We start from the raw sequence: 18,894 nt of genomic DNA, 5'->3' as shown, positions 1-18,894 counted from the left end.
TATTTGTAATATTTAGAAATGGTCCTAAACTTTTACCTATAAGTTAAAAAATAATAATAAAAAATGTTAGGACTAAGGAAAATTAGTAAAATCTGAGTGTACTTCATTGCAGACTGTAGTGACTCCAACTGCTATAAAATACAAACTAATTATATTTACCCAAAATGCCCTGCAAACACTCAACCTATAGCAGGCCACCAGAGGTGATGTGACATCATCATCATACACTGCGAAATTTGAGATATTTCCTCTATAGTTGTATTGACAGCAACAGTAATATTCAGTTGCATGATTTCAACCCTGCAGCTACAAAGACATTAAAAATGAGCCTTTCCTCTAATGTTATTGCACCGTTACTTTTTATTAGTTATTTATCACCATTACTTAAAACAGTAATGGCGTGCACTAACGATTTTCAGTCAGTACTGAGTAACAGCACTTACGGTTGTGTGGCACAGGAAACATTGTACAGAGGAAAACTGAAAAGTGGCTGGTTGATGATCCAAAGCAGATCTCAAAATCCACCATGAGATACTTCAGCAAACACATTCTGAAGCTTTTGAACGGCTCCTCACAGTCCTCTGACCTGAACGTCAGACACTCTGTGCCTAATAATATCTCAGAACTTGATGTGATCTGCAGGAAGAGAGGGTGAACATGTCTCAATCAGGAACAGAAAGACTCTCTGCCACAGAGGAGATGATTAGCACTGACTCAGGGGTTCAAACTTTTGTTATATGTGCATTAACATTTGAAGAAAGGCTCATTTTTAATGTCCGTCTGTTGTATTTACAACGTATAACTTAAAACAATACTTTTTTAAAAGTGTTATTTGCTCAAACCTTTGCAGACAACTCTAGGCGCTGACCTAAATTTTACTGGCAAGTTTACAATCACATTGACTTGTCATATCTAAGTTTGTTGCTTGTTTTTGTGCTTCACACTTAAGCTTAAACAATAGGAAGGGTGTCATTTTACAATTGATATATTGCACATGTGTTTAATATGAACAGTGGGAAAATCACATTTGACAGAATTTATCTTTAGAATCCATCTTGTCCTCGTAATTATCTTGTAATCATGTTGTCTGGATGTCTGGCAAAAAAAACCAAAAACCTACTCTGCTCATATTTATATGTACCTGGCCACCATGTGCCTCAGAGACATTACAGTTCACAGTAACTTGCAAAGAGACAAAGCAGGTTTGAGCAGGTTTTTATTAAATCTCTATGTATTGCTTCGTTGCTAGGCTCTCAAAGCAAACCTGAATTATCAACATCTATTTTCATAAATTTAACCTCTCCATTCAGTGACTTCAACTCCAGCAACCGCTTCAACCAACTCAGATAATACCTATCAGAGATCTGTGGAGGGGTCGAGGTCATTCAAGTCACTGAAACAGCCTGATTTCATGTAGTTTTCTATACGTTTGTTGCAACAAATCAACTTATTGCTTTATAGAATTGTACTGGAGAAAATAATAGTTTAATCTACATGTGTTAGAAAGGCTGACTGCAGAGAATAAACCATAACATTTGATACAAGGCCCTGTGCTGGAGGTACAACAGACACGAGTCAGGGCAGTTATCTACTAAATATCTTACAGCAGGACAAAGAGCTCAACTGTAACAGTATAAGTCTCTGAGTTTTAACTGTGTCATTTGCAAAAGCAGGACTTTAAGGGGATTTACATCAGGATCAGTGGGTTGGCTTCAGGTTGGTTATTTTTCCCAGGTGTCTTTCAATGAATCCAGAACATTCTCTTGCCGGCAGACAATGCATGTCGGGGCGCAAATCTGACTCTGAATTTATTTGACCACACTGAGGGGAAAAAACAGACAGAGAGAGAGAGATCAGAGATGATCAGTGATGTTTCAACATCTTACCTTCCTTAGGCCGCAACACAAGATCCAGAGCTGTAAACTGACCCCACTGAATATAACTTTAAACTTCACATCACATATAGTAAAAGCAGCAGCACTGCTTTGAAAACTAATCTATGGCACAGGAAACACTGGCTCGAGAAAACCGGTATTAGCAACAAAAGCACTCTGTGTAAAAAAGACTTAATTTGTTATCATTAGGTGGTAATATAATATATCCTGTTTTGGATAGTTTCAGTATTTCTTTTGTTTATATGTTTTCAGATCAGGTGAAGAAAGTAAGAAAAGAAATTAGGAAAAAAGGAAGTGAAGAAGTACACAGATAAAGGAATAAATAAAAATGATATTAAAATACTTATTAACAGAATGACTAGAACTGTCAGATAAAATGTAAGTACCATATTTCCCTCTGAAATGTAGTGGAGTAAAGTAGAAAAGGTGAACTGAGATTTGTATCTAAGTAAAGCAGCAGTGCCTCACATTGATACAGACGTGAGAGCAGTATCGATCTTATCATTTACCTCTCGGCAAGAAAAAGAATGAACACATTCCCCAAAACAGTGAACTGTTCCTTTAAATGTGAACCGCTCGAGCCCCGCTCGTCACTCACACGCTGGTTTCCTTGTAGCGCTCCAGAGCCTCCTGGGCCACCACCTCAGGGAACTTAGGGTCGGTCCAGGGGATGTCGCCCGGCACGCTGAAGTTCATGGGCGGAGAGTCGAAGAGCTGCACAGACACGTTTGTTTGTCCGGGCTGCTTCTCCTCCCCTGACTTCTCCTCGTTGTCTTTGCAGATCACCTGCAGCACAGGGAGGAAGAGTTTCACTTCATCCTGTTATTCTGCATGTAAGAGCTGAAACGTAGCCGCATTCTGATTGGTCAGTTTGTAGCCGCACTCTGATTGGTCGGTTTTTAGCCTATTATGATAAGTTGATTTGTAGCTGTATTTTGATTGATCATTTTTTAGCCATGCTCTGATTCGTCGAATTGTAGCTATTTGTATCAACCAAACAGAACAGAACCAAACCAACCAATTACAATACAGCTTAAAACCGACCAACCAATAAGAATCGACTCCACATCAACAAATCAGAATACAGCTACAAACCAACCAGCCAATGTGAATAGAGCTGCCAACCAACTAACCAATCATAATGTGGATACGAATAAACCATTAATTATCATCAGAACAAGGCTACAAACTGTCACTGTGACCTTGACCTTTGCCCTTTAACCACAAAAAATTTCATCAGTTTGTCCTTGAGTCCAGGTGAATGTTTGTGACGAAACAGAAATTCCTTCACAGTGTTGAACTTTGAATCTTCTTTCTGTTTGTTAAACCAAATGAAGATATCACGAATAATTTGATAATAATATCTGGACTTTGGGGACAAAGTTTTCTACTGAAAAATGTAAGGTTTCCATAATTTTCTCTATTTCTTTATGTACTGTGTGTTTCCACTTCCCCAGAGCAGATGTAGAGGGACTGATGCAGAGTTGCAGAGAATGAGACTGACAGGTGAATTCACCAAAGCCGCCCTGCGTACCGTCTGAACGTGGAAGATGCCGTCATTGCTGTTGGTATTGTTTGCCAAAGATGACACCCAGCCAAACTGTCTATTGAACAGGTCCAGGATGGCAGAGGTGTTGAACATCTGCTCCTCGAACGTCCGCAGGAGGCTGTTGTACTGCTGAGTGAAACGCTCGGCCATCGCCAGAGCCTCCTCGAGCTCCTCCTTCAGGGGGCCCTCCAGAGGCTTCTTCCCAGAGCAGTCTGTGAAGGAAAGCATCGCAAAGAGGAGAGAGGAGTAGAAAAGAGGAAAAAGAAAATGGAGAGTTAATTTTCTTTTCAATTATCATCACAACTGTAAACTCTTTTGTCTGTGCTGGGATCCTGTATTGATGATGATGACCAGCGACAGGTTACTATGGTGATCTACCCCGGTTAAAAGTGACCCTGCTTCATAATACTGGGAAACCTGAGAGTGTTTGCTGAGTGTTTGAGTCCCATCCTGTCCATTCATGGCAGAGGAACAAAAACATCATTAACACAAAGGAAGAGATTACATCATTAAATCACCCTCTTTCTGAACCTGGTCATTCATTTGAAGCACTTCCTGTTTCCAACATCATCATGGATTCTAATATTGTTGCTCGAATAAAAATGTCGCCATCTCCTGATTCCTGTCAGAGGAGGCTGGATGAAAGGAAGCAGCTGGACCTCACTGCATATATTTAACCTTTTGAACGGTTGCTGTTATTTGTTTTATGATATCTTCAATAATTCATAATTCTTCTCCAGTGTTCCTCGTTTGCTTTTGCTGCTTATATTTTTTACACGTTTTCAACCTGTCTCACTTTTGTTTTTAAACTCTGTATCACTGTCATCTCCAGTATTATACATTTCTTGTATTCATGTTTACATTTTGGATCAATAATAACATTAGTCAAAAACAAAAGAACACGTCCGCAGAGAGTGAGCTCACCAATGTGCTGGATGTCTTTGCACTTCTGGCACTCTTCACGGAACTTGAGGCAGCCGGCGGAGTTGCGGCGAATCTCTCTGCAGGTCATCCTACCGTTGCCAAAAGGTTTGGTGATCACCACGTCCTCGTTCACGCTGCCGTCTGCAAACAGACAAACACACAGTTAGGAAGAAAGTTTTAATAACAACTTTCCCCCAGTTCACCACTTAGTGGTTTACATGTATGCTTGAAATGAAACAAAAATATGATAATAAGATAATAAATAAGAATGTGATTTGATTTGTTCTTTTTCTGTTCATTGCACTTTGTATTAAGTGAAATGATAAATAAAAACTACTCACTTTTTAAACCAATCTCACTTTAATTTCAGTGCATTAAACCTTTGCATAGTGCTATGTAAAAACCAAGGGGTTTATAATGCATGCTTGTAAATAAAATATCTTCATTAAAAATAACTTTGAAATACTCAATCACTACATTCCAGTTTGCATATTTGGTGAGTTTTAACCTGATGTTACATTTTGACATAGATGGGAAACATTTTCCCCGGGTCACATAAGGATCTGATGATGGACCAATACTAACAACATTTTTCAGTTCATACTGAAACTGAAATTCAAAAGAACTGTTTGTTTTTGTCAGTTTTTTTTATTTTCTATTATTGTCAAGAGAAAACAGTTTGGTTTTCAGCTCTGTCAGTTCTCTCACATCACTTTGAAACCTCACATAAGTTCTTTTATAGCTCATACAGTAAACGCTATTAACAGCTGTTGAACTAAACATCACCAATTATACTTCTTTTTTAATGAGGTATTTGAGGTATATTAAAAAGATCTTTATTAGAACAAAATGTTCCTGTCTGGGCAGAAGACACTTAAAATAGACTCTAGATGACAGTTTACTGGATTCTTCAGCCAGACTTCCTGCAAACCCAGTCAAACCACAGAGGAAACAGGGCATCTGTGGTAGAGATTTTCACTTATAAGGTCAGAAATCTTACCCTCATTAGGAAGAGCATCAGAGTCCATGTCCATAATGGAGCCCATAGATCCAAAGAAGTTCCTACCCATTCCCATCATGGGGGAGAACAAACTCTGGAAGCGGTGGAAAGGATCGGTGAAAAGAGAGCGAACGAATCTGACGGGCATAACGGGCATCGTCAGGATCGGAGGGTACAACTGGACCTGTTTAGGCACCTGAGAAACACAAAGAGCACAGAGGCAGAGCTGATGACGTACCTGATGCTAACATGGTGTGCTCTGGTTCCACATTACCGCTCTCCTTTAATGTTAAGGGTTAGTTTAGTGCAGGGTTTGAAGTCTGGGAACTGACTCAGCAGTTCCAGGGATACAACCATCACTCAGATACGCTCTGCCCTTATAACTAATGACGTATATGAGAGTCTAGTGTTTGTCTGACCTGCGGGTAAACAGTACCTTCATGCTGTCTGAGAATATGCTGTCCACGCCACCAGCCATCTCAGAGTACATCTCCTCCAGATTCCTGAACTCTTTGTTCTGTCGCTGTCCCTCCTGCTCCAGGACGTCAATTTTCTCCCCGTTGATCCAGATGGAGAAGGGAGAGGTTCTGTTCAGCACATCCTCCAGCTGCAGAGGAACACACGGCTTTTGAAATCACATCTTTCTGAGGAGGACTATTGGCTGTTTTTGAAACTTTTATTCATAATTCACATGGTCGTGCACACTGTTAAAAGAAAAGCTACATCACAGTCACTTTTTTCCTATAGAAAACCACCTGTATCAATTGATTACCAAAACAATATGTAAAAAAATATGCAATATAGCATCTAGTATGAGGGCATGTGTGCCTCACCTGGCGTCCCACCAGTCCTGATCCGCTGCTGCATGTCCTGGAGTAGTATTTAACACAGGTGTTCTTCAGACAGGGCTTACACTCCTCCCACAGAGCCCTTATGGTCTCGTTACAAACCTCCTCCTCCTGCTCCAGCTTGGCCTCCATCTCCTGAGCCGTACGCATCGCCTCCTGCAATAAAAATTACATTGCTAGTTATTATCACTGCATCATGTTTCCTTGGGATCACAGGTCAGTAAAACTGTGTTGAAGTTCGAGGTTCTCGTTAATCTATTTATCATTAGGGAATTCCACAGTATAAAGAAACACCGTCTCATTCTGGCTTCAGTGCTGATATCTGACTCAAATATTAATATTGTCAAGTACATCTTTCTGCTGCTTGGTCTTCTCCAGGGCATCCAAAAACTTCTTGTGGTCCTCTGAAGATTTCTGCATCACACTCTTCATCTCCTTGACCCCATTGATGGCGTTTTCAATCTGCTCATCCAGATACTTCTCTCCCTGCAGGGAGAGCTCTGCAAAGACAAACATAGCACATGTTCACATCTAGGTTGAATCTCTCTGGCACGTTCATGTTTTTTTATTTGAAAATTAAAAAAAAGAGAATTATATGTTTAATATTTTATAAACTTTATGTAATATTATAACAATTCTTACTCTCCTCTGCACCCCCAAATGAACATTTCAATTGAAACATCATTCAATAACCTATAATTTCTCAGTTACTTTAGGTTATATTTCTATCATTTTTCATTCATTTCTCTCTCTTCATTATAAGTGATTAAAATATTGTAATTTTAGTTTTATTTGTTCATAGTTCAAAATTATTCGTCTGAGATTTCTGCTGCCAACACAACATAATGTAATGTTTCCAACACCAGGTTGTTTTTGAAGAAACAAACACTTCATTTTGTACAGTTTTTGTTGGAAAACCTGTAATAAATATGAAAAATACACAAATGCAAGAAGTTTATTTTTGTAATTCGGGTGTACTGACCCTTTAAAGTTTTCTGACGCTGGTGCAGTGAAACTTACGGTTGAGATCCTCTTTTGATGGAGGGAGGATGCAGTTGACCGAGGCCAGAAGAAGGGCCACCACAGCCAGAGACTTTAAGCCCTTCTTCTTCATCATCATCATCATCATCATCAACATCCTCTCCGACTCTTACTGGGCCAGCAGGCAATGATGAGAAAAACCTGGGAGAAACACCAGACATGGTCACGCAGGTTGAGCCTGAGCCTCCTGACTGTGCTGTAATGTTGTTGTAATGTCCCTGCATCTCCTCCAGAGGGCGGCACCAGTCACAGACCTACGCAGTAGAAAATGACCACGGTTGCTCAGCAGTTTTCTGCACTTACGCAGCACAACATAAAAATAGACGCACCAATCAATGCTAATAAATAATTCAAAGTCACTCCTGCTGCAAACAAAACATTAGCAAGGACATTATCGCCAAACTGACCTCAGATCAGTGCTTCCTGTGACTTTGGCCGACTCTGCCTCTCAAGAGCATTACATAAAGAGAACAGCAGGCCCTTTCTCTGTTTACCCGTTTCTCCTCTGACGTATGCTTGGTCAGCTGCCCGTATATTCAACAATGATAGATTCAACAGAGAGCGACTATAGCATTGATTTGTTTTCTTCCTCCTCCTCCTCCTCCTCCTCCTCCTCCTCACACACAGACTCAAGATACAGACAGAGATAAAGTCAGAAGACAGATGGACTGGCCTTCTCCTCTCTCTGTGCGGTTTTTAAAGCAGTACAAATCTCTCTCTGAGTCTAATCTCTGTTCATTGTTTCTGCAGCCAAACATAATCCTCCCTTTTCCTCTAAATACACAGTCGATCTGCCTTTGTCAACCGGAGTAATGACATTAGTTAAACCGAGCTTGAAGGTTCAACCTCACAGTAATTTGGTGAAAAATGTACTGGGACTTTTCTTGAGCTTTCAGCCACATCTTGTGGCCTTCATCAGCAGATGGAGAGTGTTTAGTTCTTATCCACCTTTAATCACGTGACTCAAATTCCATATATATATATATAAGGTGATAACTAAACTACTTCCATGATTACTTGGCAAACTTCATTTGCTGGTGAAGAATTAGAATTTAAATTAAAATTATTTTAACAAAATTTGTTTACTCCTTCGAACTCCTTGACAAGCCATTAAAAGAAAATTGAAATCTAAAGATATATTACACTCTGTGGTCAAAGGCAACCAAAACTAATCAATTTCAGAGTGTTTCTGAGTCAGAAACTGTATTATTTCTTTATGCACGTGTATTTGTGCATGAGTCATTTGTCATGTTGAAAAAAGAACAGGGCCTTGTCGAAACAATGTTGTCTAAAATATCATTGGTTTGATTCATTTGTGCTAGAAATCACACCTTACAGCCAACTTTGTTCAGTTTTTTCAACATTGTTTTCCCTCGTCTGATCCAAATAAAACGAACTACAGATGTAAAAGTAAGAGCTGCCAAACCATAAAAAACTGCGTCAGAGCTAAAGTACACAAAATATGTTGACTTGGTGTCCACATACCTTTGGCCATATGGTGTCATTAAATTACGGTGGGTTCATATATGATGCATGTTAATTAGATGCCCACCTTAATGCAATAAAGATTCATTTGCTGTGTTTACTTTCTGATCTGTATAAATATTAAACAATAAGGTGTGATGGAAAAAGATTTCTCTTATGTAACTATATTTCAGATGAGAGAAAGCATTCGTTCATCGCCTGCTGTCATTTTTATGCACAGTCACCTGCTCGCCCACAATCTCCTGTTACTATGGAAACAAGCAAAATACAGTGTGCAGGGCGTGTCGCTTTTTGGATCAATTTTCCTATAAATTTAACCCAAGATTTCTAACTTTTAATTAATTATTTTATCATTTAACCCTGTAATATACAATATTCCCTCCCTCCTTTTTTACCCCTTTAAGCCTTTGGCCACAACAATACAACCAAATGCACATATATGAGATTTCTTGTACATATTTGGCATTATTGTAAACCTTTGGATGCCCTTGGGTTTAAAATTGTTGGATTCAACAGTCTCTCCTTTGTGATAAAGCAAGCTGCAAATGATTTTCTGATATCTATTCTCCACCCACCACAGATAAACTCTGTGCACTGAATCTCTCTTCGTTCTTTTAATCTGAAAAATGTCACCAACTGTTCCAAACCCAGCAGGACTGGACGCCCACCTGGGAGCTAAAGAAATGTCCCACTTTCTCTGCTCTATATGAGCTCATGTGTTCGTAAGTTTAACACTTACAGCCGCTCACACAATGAGGTCATTATTCATTTTGCTTAATTACAGCATGCCAGGAAGTGGAGGGTTTGTAAACAGGGGCCGACTGCTTCCAGTGAGGCCTTATTTAGCAAGAAAAGAAAACACGGAATGATCGAGGAAAGAAGAAAGAATGAGCAAGACCGAGGAGGAGAGAAAAAACAAAGTCAGAGAGAATTCACCTGGGGCATAGAGAAAGGGAAACAAGTAAAAATTAAAAAAAAAAAAAAACAATTTACAGTGCAGAGGTCAAGCTATGTTATTTGTTGAATAGCAGCTGCAGGGATCTTGGTTACACAACAGAAAGAATGCAAACTGTCCAGCAGTCCTCCGCTCCAGATGTTGGCTGCAAGGCCTTCCAGAAAGTTCACTTTCAGCTTCATGAAGAGAAGAGGTAATATCTCATCTGTGCACTGTGCTGCAGCTTAGGGAGCTATTTTGTTTTTTCCTGGCACATCTTCAGGTCTGCATCAGATATGTTTGAATCTTACCACTGAGTCCATATTTAAACCTATTTTATTTTACTTACATTTTACATCAATTAGTCAATTAATTGATTAGTTGATCATTGGAAAATTAGTATACAACTATTTCGAATAATCAATTAATCTTTAATTTTTAAAGAAAGTTTTTGCTCGTCCCACAATCTCCAACATGAAAATTTCTGTTTAAGTTAATGTTTAAGGTATTGTAATGTATGCTGTTGTAATTTCTCTAAGTAATTAAATATATTATTATTATACTCTTATTTGTATCTATTTGATTCAGCTAGTTCTCTCTGCATTGTGTTACCTTTTAGTGTGTCTCTGTGCTGCTGTAGCATGTTATGTCTTCTCCAATCTGACCTTTTTGAACCGCCGTGTCTGAAATACCTGAGTAAATATGTGAGATTATTCTGCTGATGTTTGCTTTCGCTGCTGCTGTTTCTGTCTCATTTTCTCGGTCAGAAGTGAAGATATCTGCACAGGAGTCTTTCCCAATGCCAAAAAAAGAAGAAGGAACAATTAACTTATCTGGATCATCCCAGCTCAATTTACAACGAATGGGACACCGGAACATCTGGCCTGATTTTGGCCTCATTTTAAGTGTTTGGGGATTTTTGCACCCAGAGGATTCGCTTGTCATACAGTTATGCTAAATTAAGGCCAGTTATAAAAACAGAAAATCTACTCAAATCCCTACAACCTATCTTATATTGCTTTAAAGTAATTCTACAGTATTTGTAAATTAGGAGTACAGTTAACACTGGATGGATTTTACCTATGAATTCAATCCTGCACTGTCAACAATTCATCATTAAAATAGCAGTTTGTATACTTATTTTGCAGTAAAACTTGCTACTGCACCCAAGTTTAAAGCCTCATAAAGTGTATTCAAGTGACCAGACCACAATGAGATGATGTCATCTACCCTAATCCAGTTGTTTTGATCCAGAGATGGAGGTCACGCCCATGAGTAAGCAATACAAACAGCACCTACAGCCCTCAGCCATGAAGTCAGCATTTCTAAATGAAGGAAAACCGCTGGCACCAACATGAAAAAAAAAAAAAATCAATGCACAATATGAAGCCAAATTAGTTAGAAATGCTTACAATATAATTACAATACATGACAATACAATATAATAAGACAATATTTCATAAGATAAAGCTGGAAAAAGCAGCGTGTTGCACTAGTCTGCTCTAAATCATTAGAATAAAACTGTCACAGAGCATCACTTATTTCTGAGCATCACAGAGCTACAGACTCAAAAACAAGCACAGCTCCTCTGACTCACCTCTGCTTGTTTCCTGAGACTCCAGACTGTCTGAAGCTGCCTCCCTCTCCCTGCCGCTCGTATTTATACCCGCGGATAACGGTGCAGATATGTGATTCACTGAACAAGCATGCTGCTGTCAACCAGCTGCAGAAGGAAAAAACAACGTCCTGTGTTCCCCTTCAAAATAAAAGCATCACCAAGGCTGTTTCTGTCAAAATATAAATGAAACCTGACTCATTCAGGTAAACATCATTGTTTTTTCTCACTTATGGTGTCCAAGGCCTCATTAAAGGCTTGTAAAGCTGTCAAAGGATTAATCTGACATTTTTGGGGTTATCATGACTCCTCACAGGACACTTAGTTTGGGAACCACTACACTCAACTAGCTAACTGTGTACAAAGTAGGGAGTTCAAACCAGCGCCACCTTGTGTACCTGCAACAGTGAAATGCTGCTTACAGATTAATGTATCTGTATTAATAATGTCATTTGTTATATCAGTCACAATCCCTTACTGTTAATATCTTAAGAATATTTAGCTGATAATTCTTTTACTGAAGTAGGACTTTAACTTGTGATGGATTATTTTGGCACTCTGGTATTGGTACCTTTATTTAAACTAGAATAACTGCCTCACAGTCTCCACCACTCACATTTTCAGGTTACATCCCTGTTTATCCAGATTCATATAAAATATTAACCGCTTGGTTGAAATTTTGTCATAATTGCTGTGTGATAATTGCTCTTGTGTTGTGGCTAAAATGCTCATCGGTGACCTTGACCCTTGACCTTTGCCCACCAAAATCTAATCAGTTCATCCTTTCCGGTCCCAGTCGACATTTGTGCCAAATGTGAAGGGAATCCCTTAAGGAGCTCCCGAGATCAGAACCAACACTGTGAACTTGACCTTTGACCTTTGACCACCAAAATCTAACCACTTCATCCTTAAGTCCAAGTGAATCTTTTTGCTAAATTTGAAGAACTTTGCTCAGGGTGTTACTGAGATGAGACTGAGACAAGAATGGGACAGATGGGCAGACAAGCCAAAAACATAATGTTTCCAACCCTGGCTGTTGCCAGTCCTCTAACCTAAATGACCATCAGGTCGCTTGTCCCCAACCTCAAATACAATCTGTAAGAGTGAACCAGTGGCAGGGTCCTGGACCTGCGTCATCAAGGTAACAATAATAAGCATGCAGTTAAGGGCAGGGTCACAGATTCTTTAGGTTTACGCACAAAAATTACTAGGTTGGTCTTAGGAAGAGATCATGGGTTGGGTGAATATATGTCCTTCCCTAAGGTTAGATGACAATAATAAAACAAGGTTGTGAAGCAGTCATGGATAAAAGAAAAAATATTAACCACTGGTTTCTGTGGAACAATGAATGGTAGAAAAAAAAACCTTGAGCATTTATTTTGAAATTAGAATCTGTTTTCCTGTTGACATGGTGTTTCACTCTATCCAACTTGATGCTCCTGGGCTGAGGACTTTTCCAGAAGTTTTGTAATTTATTGGCAGCAACACTCAGAGCTGCTGAGCAGAAAGACAAACATTTGATTCATCCTGACTGTGAGTCAGCATTTAATAATTTGTCTTAACTGTTTCATTATCTGCATATTAGCAAACCAAATTATATCAAATTATATTAATTGTTTCAAAATAAAGAAGAGACAAGAAATTTACAATGCAGATAATCGCAGATTTTGCACAGTGATAGCTTTTCTTAAACAAACAAATTGTGTTTAATAGTATTTTATAATAAATATGTTTTGGCATTTATGTAATGAATAATTGAGGTAAATACACCTGCAACAGCCATCAATAAAACTACTGCAGATTTACCACAAACAGAACCAGGAGCCCACAATGTTGTGGGGCCCCCAGTCGTCACCTCCAAACTGCCCCAGAAGGGACGCTCTACAACCACAAAAAGATGCAAACAACCATGAAAAGATGCAAAAGAAATAACACAGCTTCATGGTTTGTGCTTGTTTTGTGTCTCTTTCAGTCTGGGTGTCTGAAAGAGGTTGCTTTTTGACATGTCTGTGTCCAGGGGCCTAATGTGGCATGATCTGCCCGTGGTTACTGCATACATTTTATATGCCAAAGTATAGCCACTTAATCATCCATTCAGATATTCTGGATTAAGAAATATGTGCTGTATAGTCACTGTCTCCTATTATAGTGATAACAGGATTTTTATAGACATTTTTTCACTGTGCATGTTTTGACTTTGACTACCAAGAAAGGCTCTGATGTAACTAATAACATAATAACATTTAGAGGTCCCAATGTGCCCTGCCAGTGAGCTGTTGTGCACAACATCACGGCCCCTGAAACTGGGACACCTAAATGCACTTCAGCCACCGTTAATAATTACACCTGTGCTTTTTCTGCCATCACAAGTATCAGTGTTTGCAGTGAAAAAAGGCCCGTTGTTTGTTTCTGTAGTAAAACTGCAGAACAGTGTGAACAGAAGGATGTGGGAGTGACGGAAAAAGCAACATAGAGAACTCTTGTTAATGAGGCCTCGCTGAAAAACATTTATTTTTAGTAACTTGTTAAGATCACTGAGGTTTAGAGCCTCTGATTGTTTTGACTGAAAAAGAGCAGCTTGTCCTAACAAGCAACACTTTCCGTAAGCGTGAGTGAGAAAGCTCTCAGGAATTTAACACAACAGAGGGAGGAACAGAGAAGGGTTAAAGCATGAGTGAGTCACGTCAGAATGAAGTCCCTGTCAAATAAAATATTATGACTGCTGAAGGGCTGTATCATCAGAGGGGATGAAAGTTTCAGTAAATCACTCATAAATCACACACACACACACACACACACACACACACACACACACACACACACCACATTCCTACCTTACCAACAGTGGTAATGTTGGACTACCCTGACCAAATGTGTACTACTATTTCTTATTATTTTGAAAAAACAAAAAAGAAATACTTTTTTTCATAATATAGGTGAAAAACTGCTTTGCCACTTGTAATTTTTACATCCAATAGGCCACTGCTTCTATCTCTCTACACTACAGGACACTACAGCAGGACTGGTTTTGACCAGGTAGCAGAAATAAGGCAGGGTTAGAATCAGGTGCTGTACCACTGGCACCTTACATTCACAAATGAACCCACAATGCCACTGACTGCACTGGGAGCTTCTCTCTTGGAGTCAGTCTTTATGCAGACCTTTCATCAGAGACACTTGAGGCTCATTTCGTTAAGTGCTTCAGTGCTTTCATCTGGGTGTTGGACTTCAAAATTCACCAAGGATTTAACCAGCATCTCGAAACTCTCATTATTTAACTGAAACTTTTCTTAATTCTGTTCTGGGTCTGTTAGAGCGTGTTTTTCAGGGATCTGTGAGTCTTCTCCATCATTGCAAAAAACAGATATCACACTAGGGGGCAGAAACATCATTCTTATGAACACTGTCTACCTACATAATTTCAAAGTGTGTAAGCAGTGGTTTACAGAATGGTAGAGCACTAATTTGGCTGTTTTCTTCATCAGTGTAAAAGCCAAATGTGACACTAGGTGGCAGGAATTTCATTCTTATAAACTCTCCTTCCTTGAGGTCTGAACACTGTGATGAAGGTATTTTACTCTCTGTTCAGAGCTTATAGATGCCAGTAAAGACTTGGCCGTCTTTATGGTTAACAAGTAAGAGTTCACTGCTAAAACTGCATGAATCCAGAGCGTTGCTGAAATTTTATGTGTATCTGGATGTTTACATGCACATGTGTTTTTAATCTTATTCTGGATATTAAATATATGAGTAACCTGGTTCAGGAATTCAGATCCCTGTCCACATGATCCTAACAGTCTCTGGGTTTTTTAACAATCTGCATGCAGCTGTGTCTTTGTTGTGCTCCCTTGGGTGTCAGAGAGGGGTGTGTTCATAAACCCTGCAGCTGTAGAGTAAAACAGAGGCACCAAGTTCACCTGCAGCACTGTTTTAGGCACCGGTGTGCTATCAGGGCAAGCTGGGCAAGCAGTTAGAGCTAAACATAGACATCAATTAGAGAGATACTGAAGTGGGAGTGACAGGAAACAAAACCTGCACATTTAGCCGACAGAGGCAGGCGAAGCAAGTAGAGAAAACACACTGATTTATCATCACTGTGCAATATCTGCCGTATGTTTAGGAAGTTTGAGACGGAATATTGTTACACAATTAGCGGAGCTCCGTTCAGGAATAGCTCAGTACGTAGATTATGTGCGTAAGACAGAGAGAGAGAGGTGATGCTAGCAGCCGGCGCAGAGAGTTAGCTTGTGTGTTAGCAGTTAGCAGCGTAGCTGGGAACGCAGCAGAGCAATGTATGTTCACTTAAGGTTATTTGTCATTAATTAAATGCCACAACTCCTCAGGACCGAAGTTCCTGCATTTTCCCTGCGTCCCAACTACAGTTCAGACAATGAGCTACGACAGGTTAACAACACTGAGGCTGGAAAATACAGGATTCTACATTGTCACTGGGGTGTGTCATTGTTAGTTAATGGTAAATATGTTAAAGATTACCACAGAAGAGATTTTTTTAGAAAATGTTCCTCTATACTGCACATTTCAGAAGTTTAGTGTCGATTTAGAAGAATAATCCTAAAATTTATTCAGACAGGAAGGAGAAAGATGAAGAAGTCCATGCAGAGAGACTTTCAGCGCAGGAGAGACATGAAGCACAAAATCATGAGGCAGGACAGGCCATGAATTTAAGAGATTTGCTACTACTACTGTAATGAAAGGTATGTTTTAGTTCTTAATTCTTATTTTAGCAGATGAACTGTCCTATAATGAACTGTGGTTTTTTAAATTGTCCTTTGCATGCTATTTATATTCTATTTTAACCCTTTATATGTTGATTTCAGCTAACACAATCAGGTTTGAACAGGAATCATAATCCACTTACAAGACATGTAAACAAAACTAGGTTACTTTTGTGCAATGTCAATCAGACAGATACATATTTCACACATTCATTTACTTCTATGAGGGTATTTTTTTTTCTGGTTGTTAACAACAACCAAGGGTTTTTTAATCCACCTCACCACGTCAGCTTGAGCCAGTGTGTGGTGTCACACAATAAAGAACAATTAGCTGAACATCTGTTTAATGATAATAGTGATGGAGAAGATTTTGAAGCTATAAACATGGGTAAGACACTGTAAAAATATCCTCCAATTCCAATATGGCCCCCACATATAAAATTCCAGTCAGTCGTGATACAACATCCCTCATTAAACAGTGGATCAGCTGTTTGCGTGATGGCAGCTTTAGCCGATTTGATCTATTAAACAAAAAAGTTCAAAACACTGCATGGGAATGTGACAGTATTTAAATCATAGGGATCATGTGGTGAGGAGTGACACTGGGTAGATATTCTCCAGCATTCAGAGATCAGCTTTCATCTATATATTATTCTTTCAATTTTGGTTTCATTTGTTCTTCCTGCACTACTTCTGGAGACTTGTTTGTTTCACAATGTACTCCAGATGGAGCTTCATCAAACCAAGATGGATGCTGTTGCAAAAGAGCACATTACTGTCAGGAGGCAGTCCAGAAGATGGGAATGTTTGAGTGTGTACAGCTTGATTGCTCTCATATTAAAGGTCTTTCACAATAAGAAAATTCCCCAAAGACGCTGTCAGTAACATGTTGTTATCTTTGGTGTAGTGCTGATATCAATTAGCAATATGAGAATGAAGCTACAGGAACACCACAGCTTCAGATATAGACTTTTCTGGACAACACATGTAGTATTATGATCAACTCAAAAGCATGGCCGACCATGTTCGTCAAAAGCGCAGATGGATAATTACAAAAGTTTTGCAATTATGCTATGAAAGACGACCTTAAACCAAAAAATGTTTTTCCTTTTTACTTTTTCAAAATAACAAGAAACAGCAGTTCACACTTGTTCAGTGTAGCCCGGCAGTCCACTGTTGGTAAGGTAGGAATCTGTGTGGGTGGGTGGGTGGGTGACTGAGTATGACTGCAGCTTGAGCCAAACTGCTCTGGTGTTTAGTTGGCCAACTTTTCAACTGAAACCCTGTAGCTCTCCAGCCAGTCCTCAACCAGTGGCATTAATTTCCACATTTCAGCACACACATGGAAACAGGGGGTTTTGAAAGAGATGCTCTGCTGGGCTCTAACACGAAAAACATAATTATCACCAGGCTTAATTGGTCCCATCGGTGGCACTGAACGACCCAGAGCTGACAGGCCACATGAACTTCAAACATTCGGATGATTCTGGTATCAATTTAGAGGAAATTGTGTTTCTGTGCGAGGGTGTTGGAATGTGCATGAACCAGCTGATTAAGAAACTTCACATTCTAATCAAAGGCTGGTGGCTTCGTGATCAAAGACCAGCCAAGCGATATTTGGTCATTAAATTACTTCACGGAGTCATAATTTTTTACAAAGTGGAGCATCAGGGTCAGGGCTGTAATAACTTTGCTTTCCTAGTGAGGAAAGAGAGGGCGAGAGGAACGTGGCCTCAAAACCATCCAGGGATGTAGAGATAAAGCTCAGAGGGGCATTTAGTTTTGCTCTGATTATGGTTGCGATGGTGATGCAGCGCAATCACAAAACAATCTGGCAGCACTGAAATGTCCTGGTAACAGTAAAGTGGTAATCACAGTAAGGAATGTCCTTCAGGGTATTAGGAGTTTTGGTTCTGGAAAGTGTTTCTTCCTAATCGGTTGACCATTACGTCAGGGTGATTTTGTGCCTAGATACTGTAAATACCTTCCCCTTTGTTAGCTGTTTGCAAGAGGAGCCACAGGGGCTGTAATGTTTGATTAATAAAATCGTTTATATTTTCTGTTGGTGCTTTTTTGTAGCTCTTACTAATAAGTTTTACTGCATAAGGCCCTTTGCATGAGAAAGATCTGTGGTTGGTTGAAGCGTACCTAATAAAATCAAAGGGAGCTGTGATTCTAGTGCGCAGGTACTCCTTGGATTGTGATTTTATTGTTTTTATTGTACCTGTCACCTATCCAACTGAGGTTTTGTGGATGTGCACATTTATACACACCTTTATAATAACTTTTGTGTGGCCAAGGTTTGAAAAATCAACTGGTGTGTACCCTCCTCTAGTTAATCCCGGACGAGGCCCTTTATGTTAATGTTTACTGTCGAATAATACATTAAGTCTTTAGTCACAACTGTTAGGTAGTCCATTCAAATAGGCTATGTATTTGTGAATGTTATTGTTAGAAGTTGTTCTTAAAGAAGTCAGCAGCTGAGTTGTATTTACATTTTGTGGATGAATATAAATATAACCCATTAAAAACCATAATGTGCACCCATCGTCTTATGTTGCGGTATCTAACCAAAATAAAAAATCACAGTGAGTGCAGGAGAGGAAATAAAGGGGCTGAAAAATGGGATTCCAGGCAGTCACCGGAGCTGCCTCGTCAGCTGGATGTGTGTGTTGGTGCGAGAATTACACCTGCTGTTAGTCTTACACGCTGGTAGTCGGGGTTAGTGAGAGCAAGCTGAGAAGACTGCACAGCGGTGCCAGATAGGGATTATAGCTTTGACGTGTGTGACTGAGTGTGTGCGAGTAGGTGTGTGTTCACAAGGCATATTTTCCCGTCTCGCAGGCCAAGGCCACAGATATTCAAGG

At 39.5% G+C, this 18,894-nt stretch overlaps 1 protein-coding gene across 1 annotated transcript; it reads right to left on the bottom strand.

The window, feature by feature from the left end:
• Positions 1-1,199: 1,199 nt before the first annotated feature.
• Positions 1,200-11,396, bottom strand: clu (clusterin). Its single transcript, XM_071468015.1, has 10 exons — positions 11,274-11,396; positions 7,237-7,398; positions 6,568-6,716; positions 6,202-6,372; positions 5,805-5,975; positions 5,369-5,564; positions 4,369-4,509; positions 3,430-3,656; positions 2,494-2,681; positions 1,200-1,821 (listed from the first exon to the last, which is right to left on the bottom strand). The coding sequence occupies exons 2-10, from the start codon at positions 7,352-7,354 to the stop codon at positions 1,809-1,811; spliced, it is 1,374 nt and encodes a 457-aa protein (XP_071324116.1). The 5' UTR covers positions 7,355-7,398; positions 11,274-11,396; the 3' UTR covers positions 1,200-1,808.
• Between the last annotated feature and the right edge of the window lie 7,498 nt (positions 11,397-18,894).

The sequence above is a fragment of the Trachinotus anak genome, unplaced genomic scaffold, assembly GCF_046630095.1.
Source record: "Trachinotus anak isolate AG129_WGS33_773 ecotype Australia unplaced genomic scaffold, CSIRO_AGI_Tana_v1 ptg000031l, whole genome shotgun sequence".
NCBI classification, from domain to species: Eukaryota; Metazoa; Chordata; class Actinopteri; order Carangiformes; family Carangidae; genus Trachinotus; species Trachinotus anak.
Note: the sequence above shows the minus strand (reverse complement) of the source record. Positions and strands in the feature narration are given on the sequence as shown.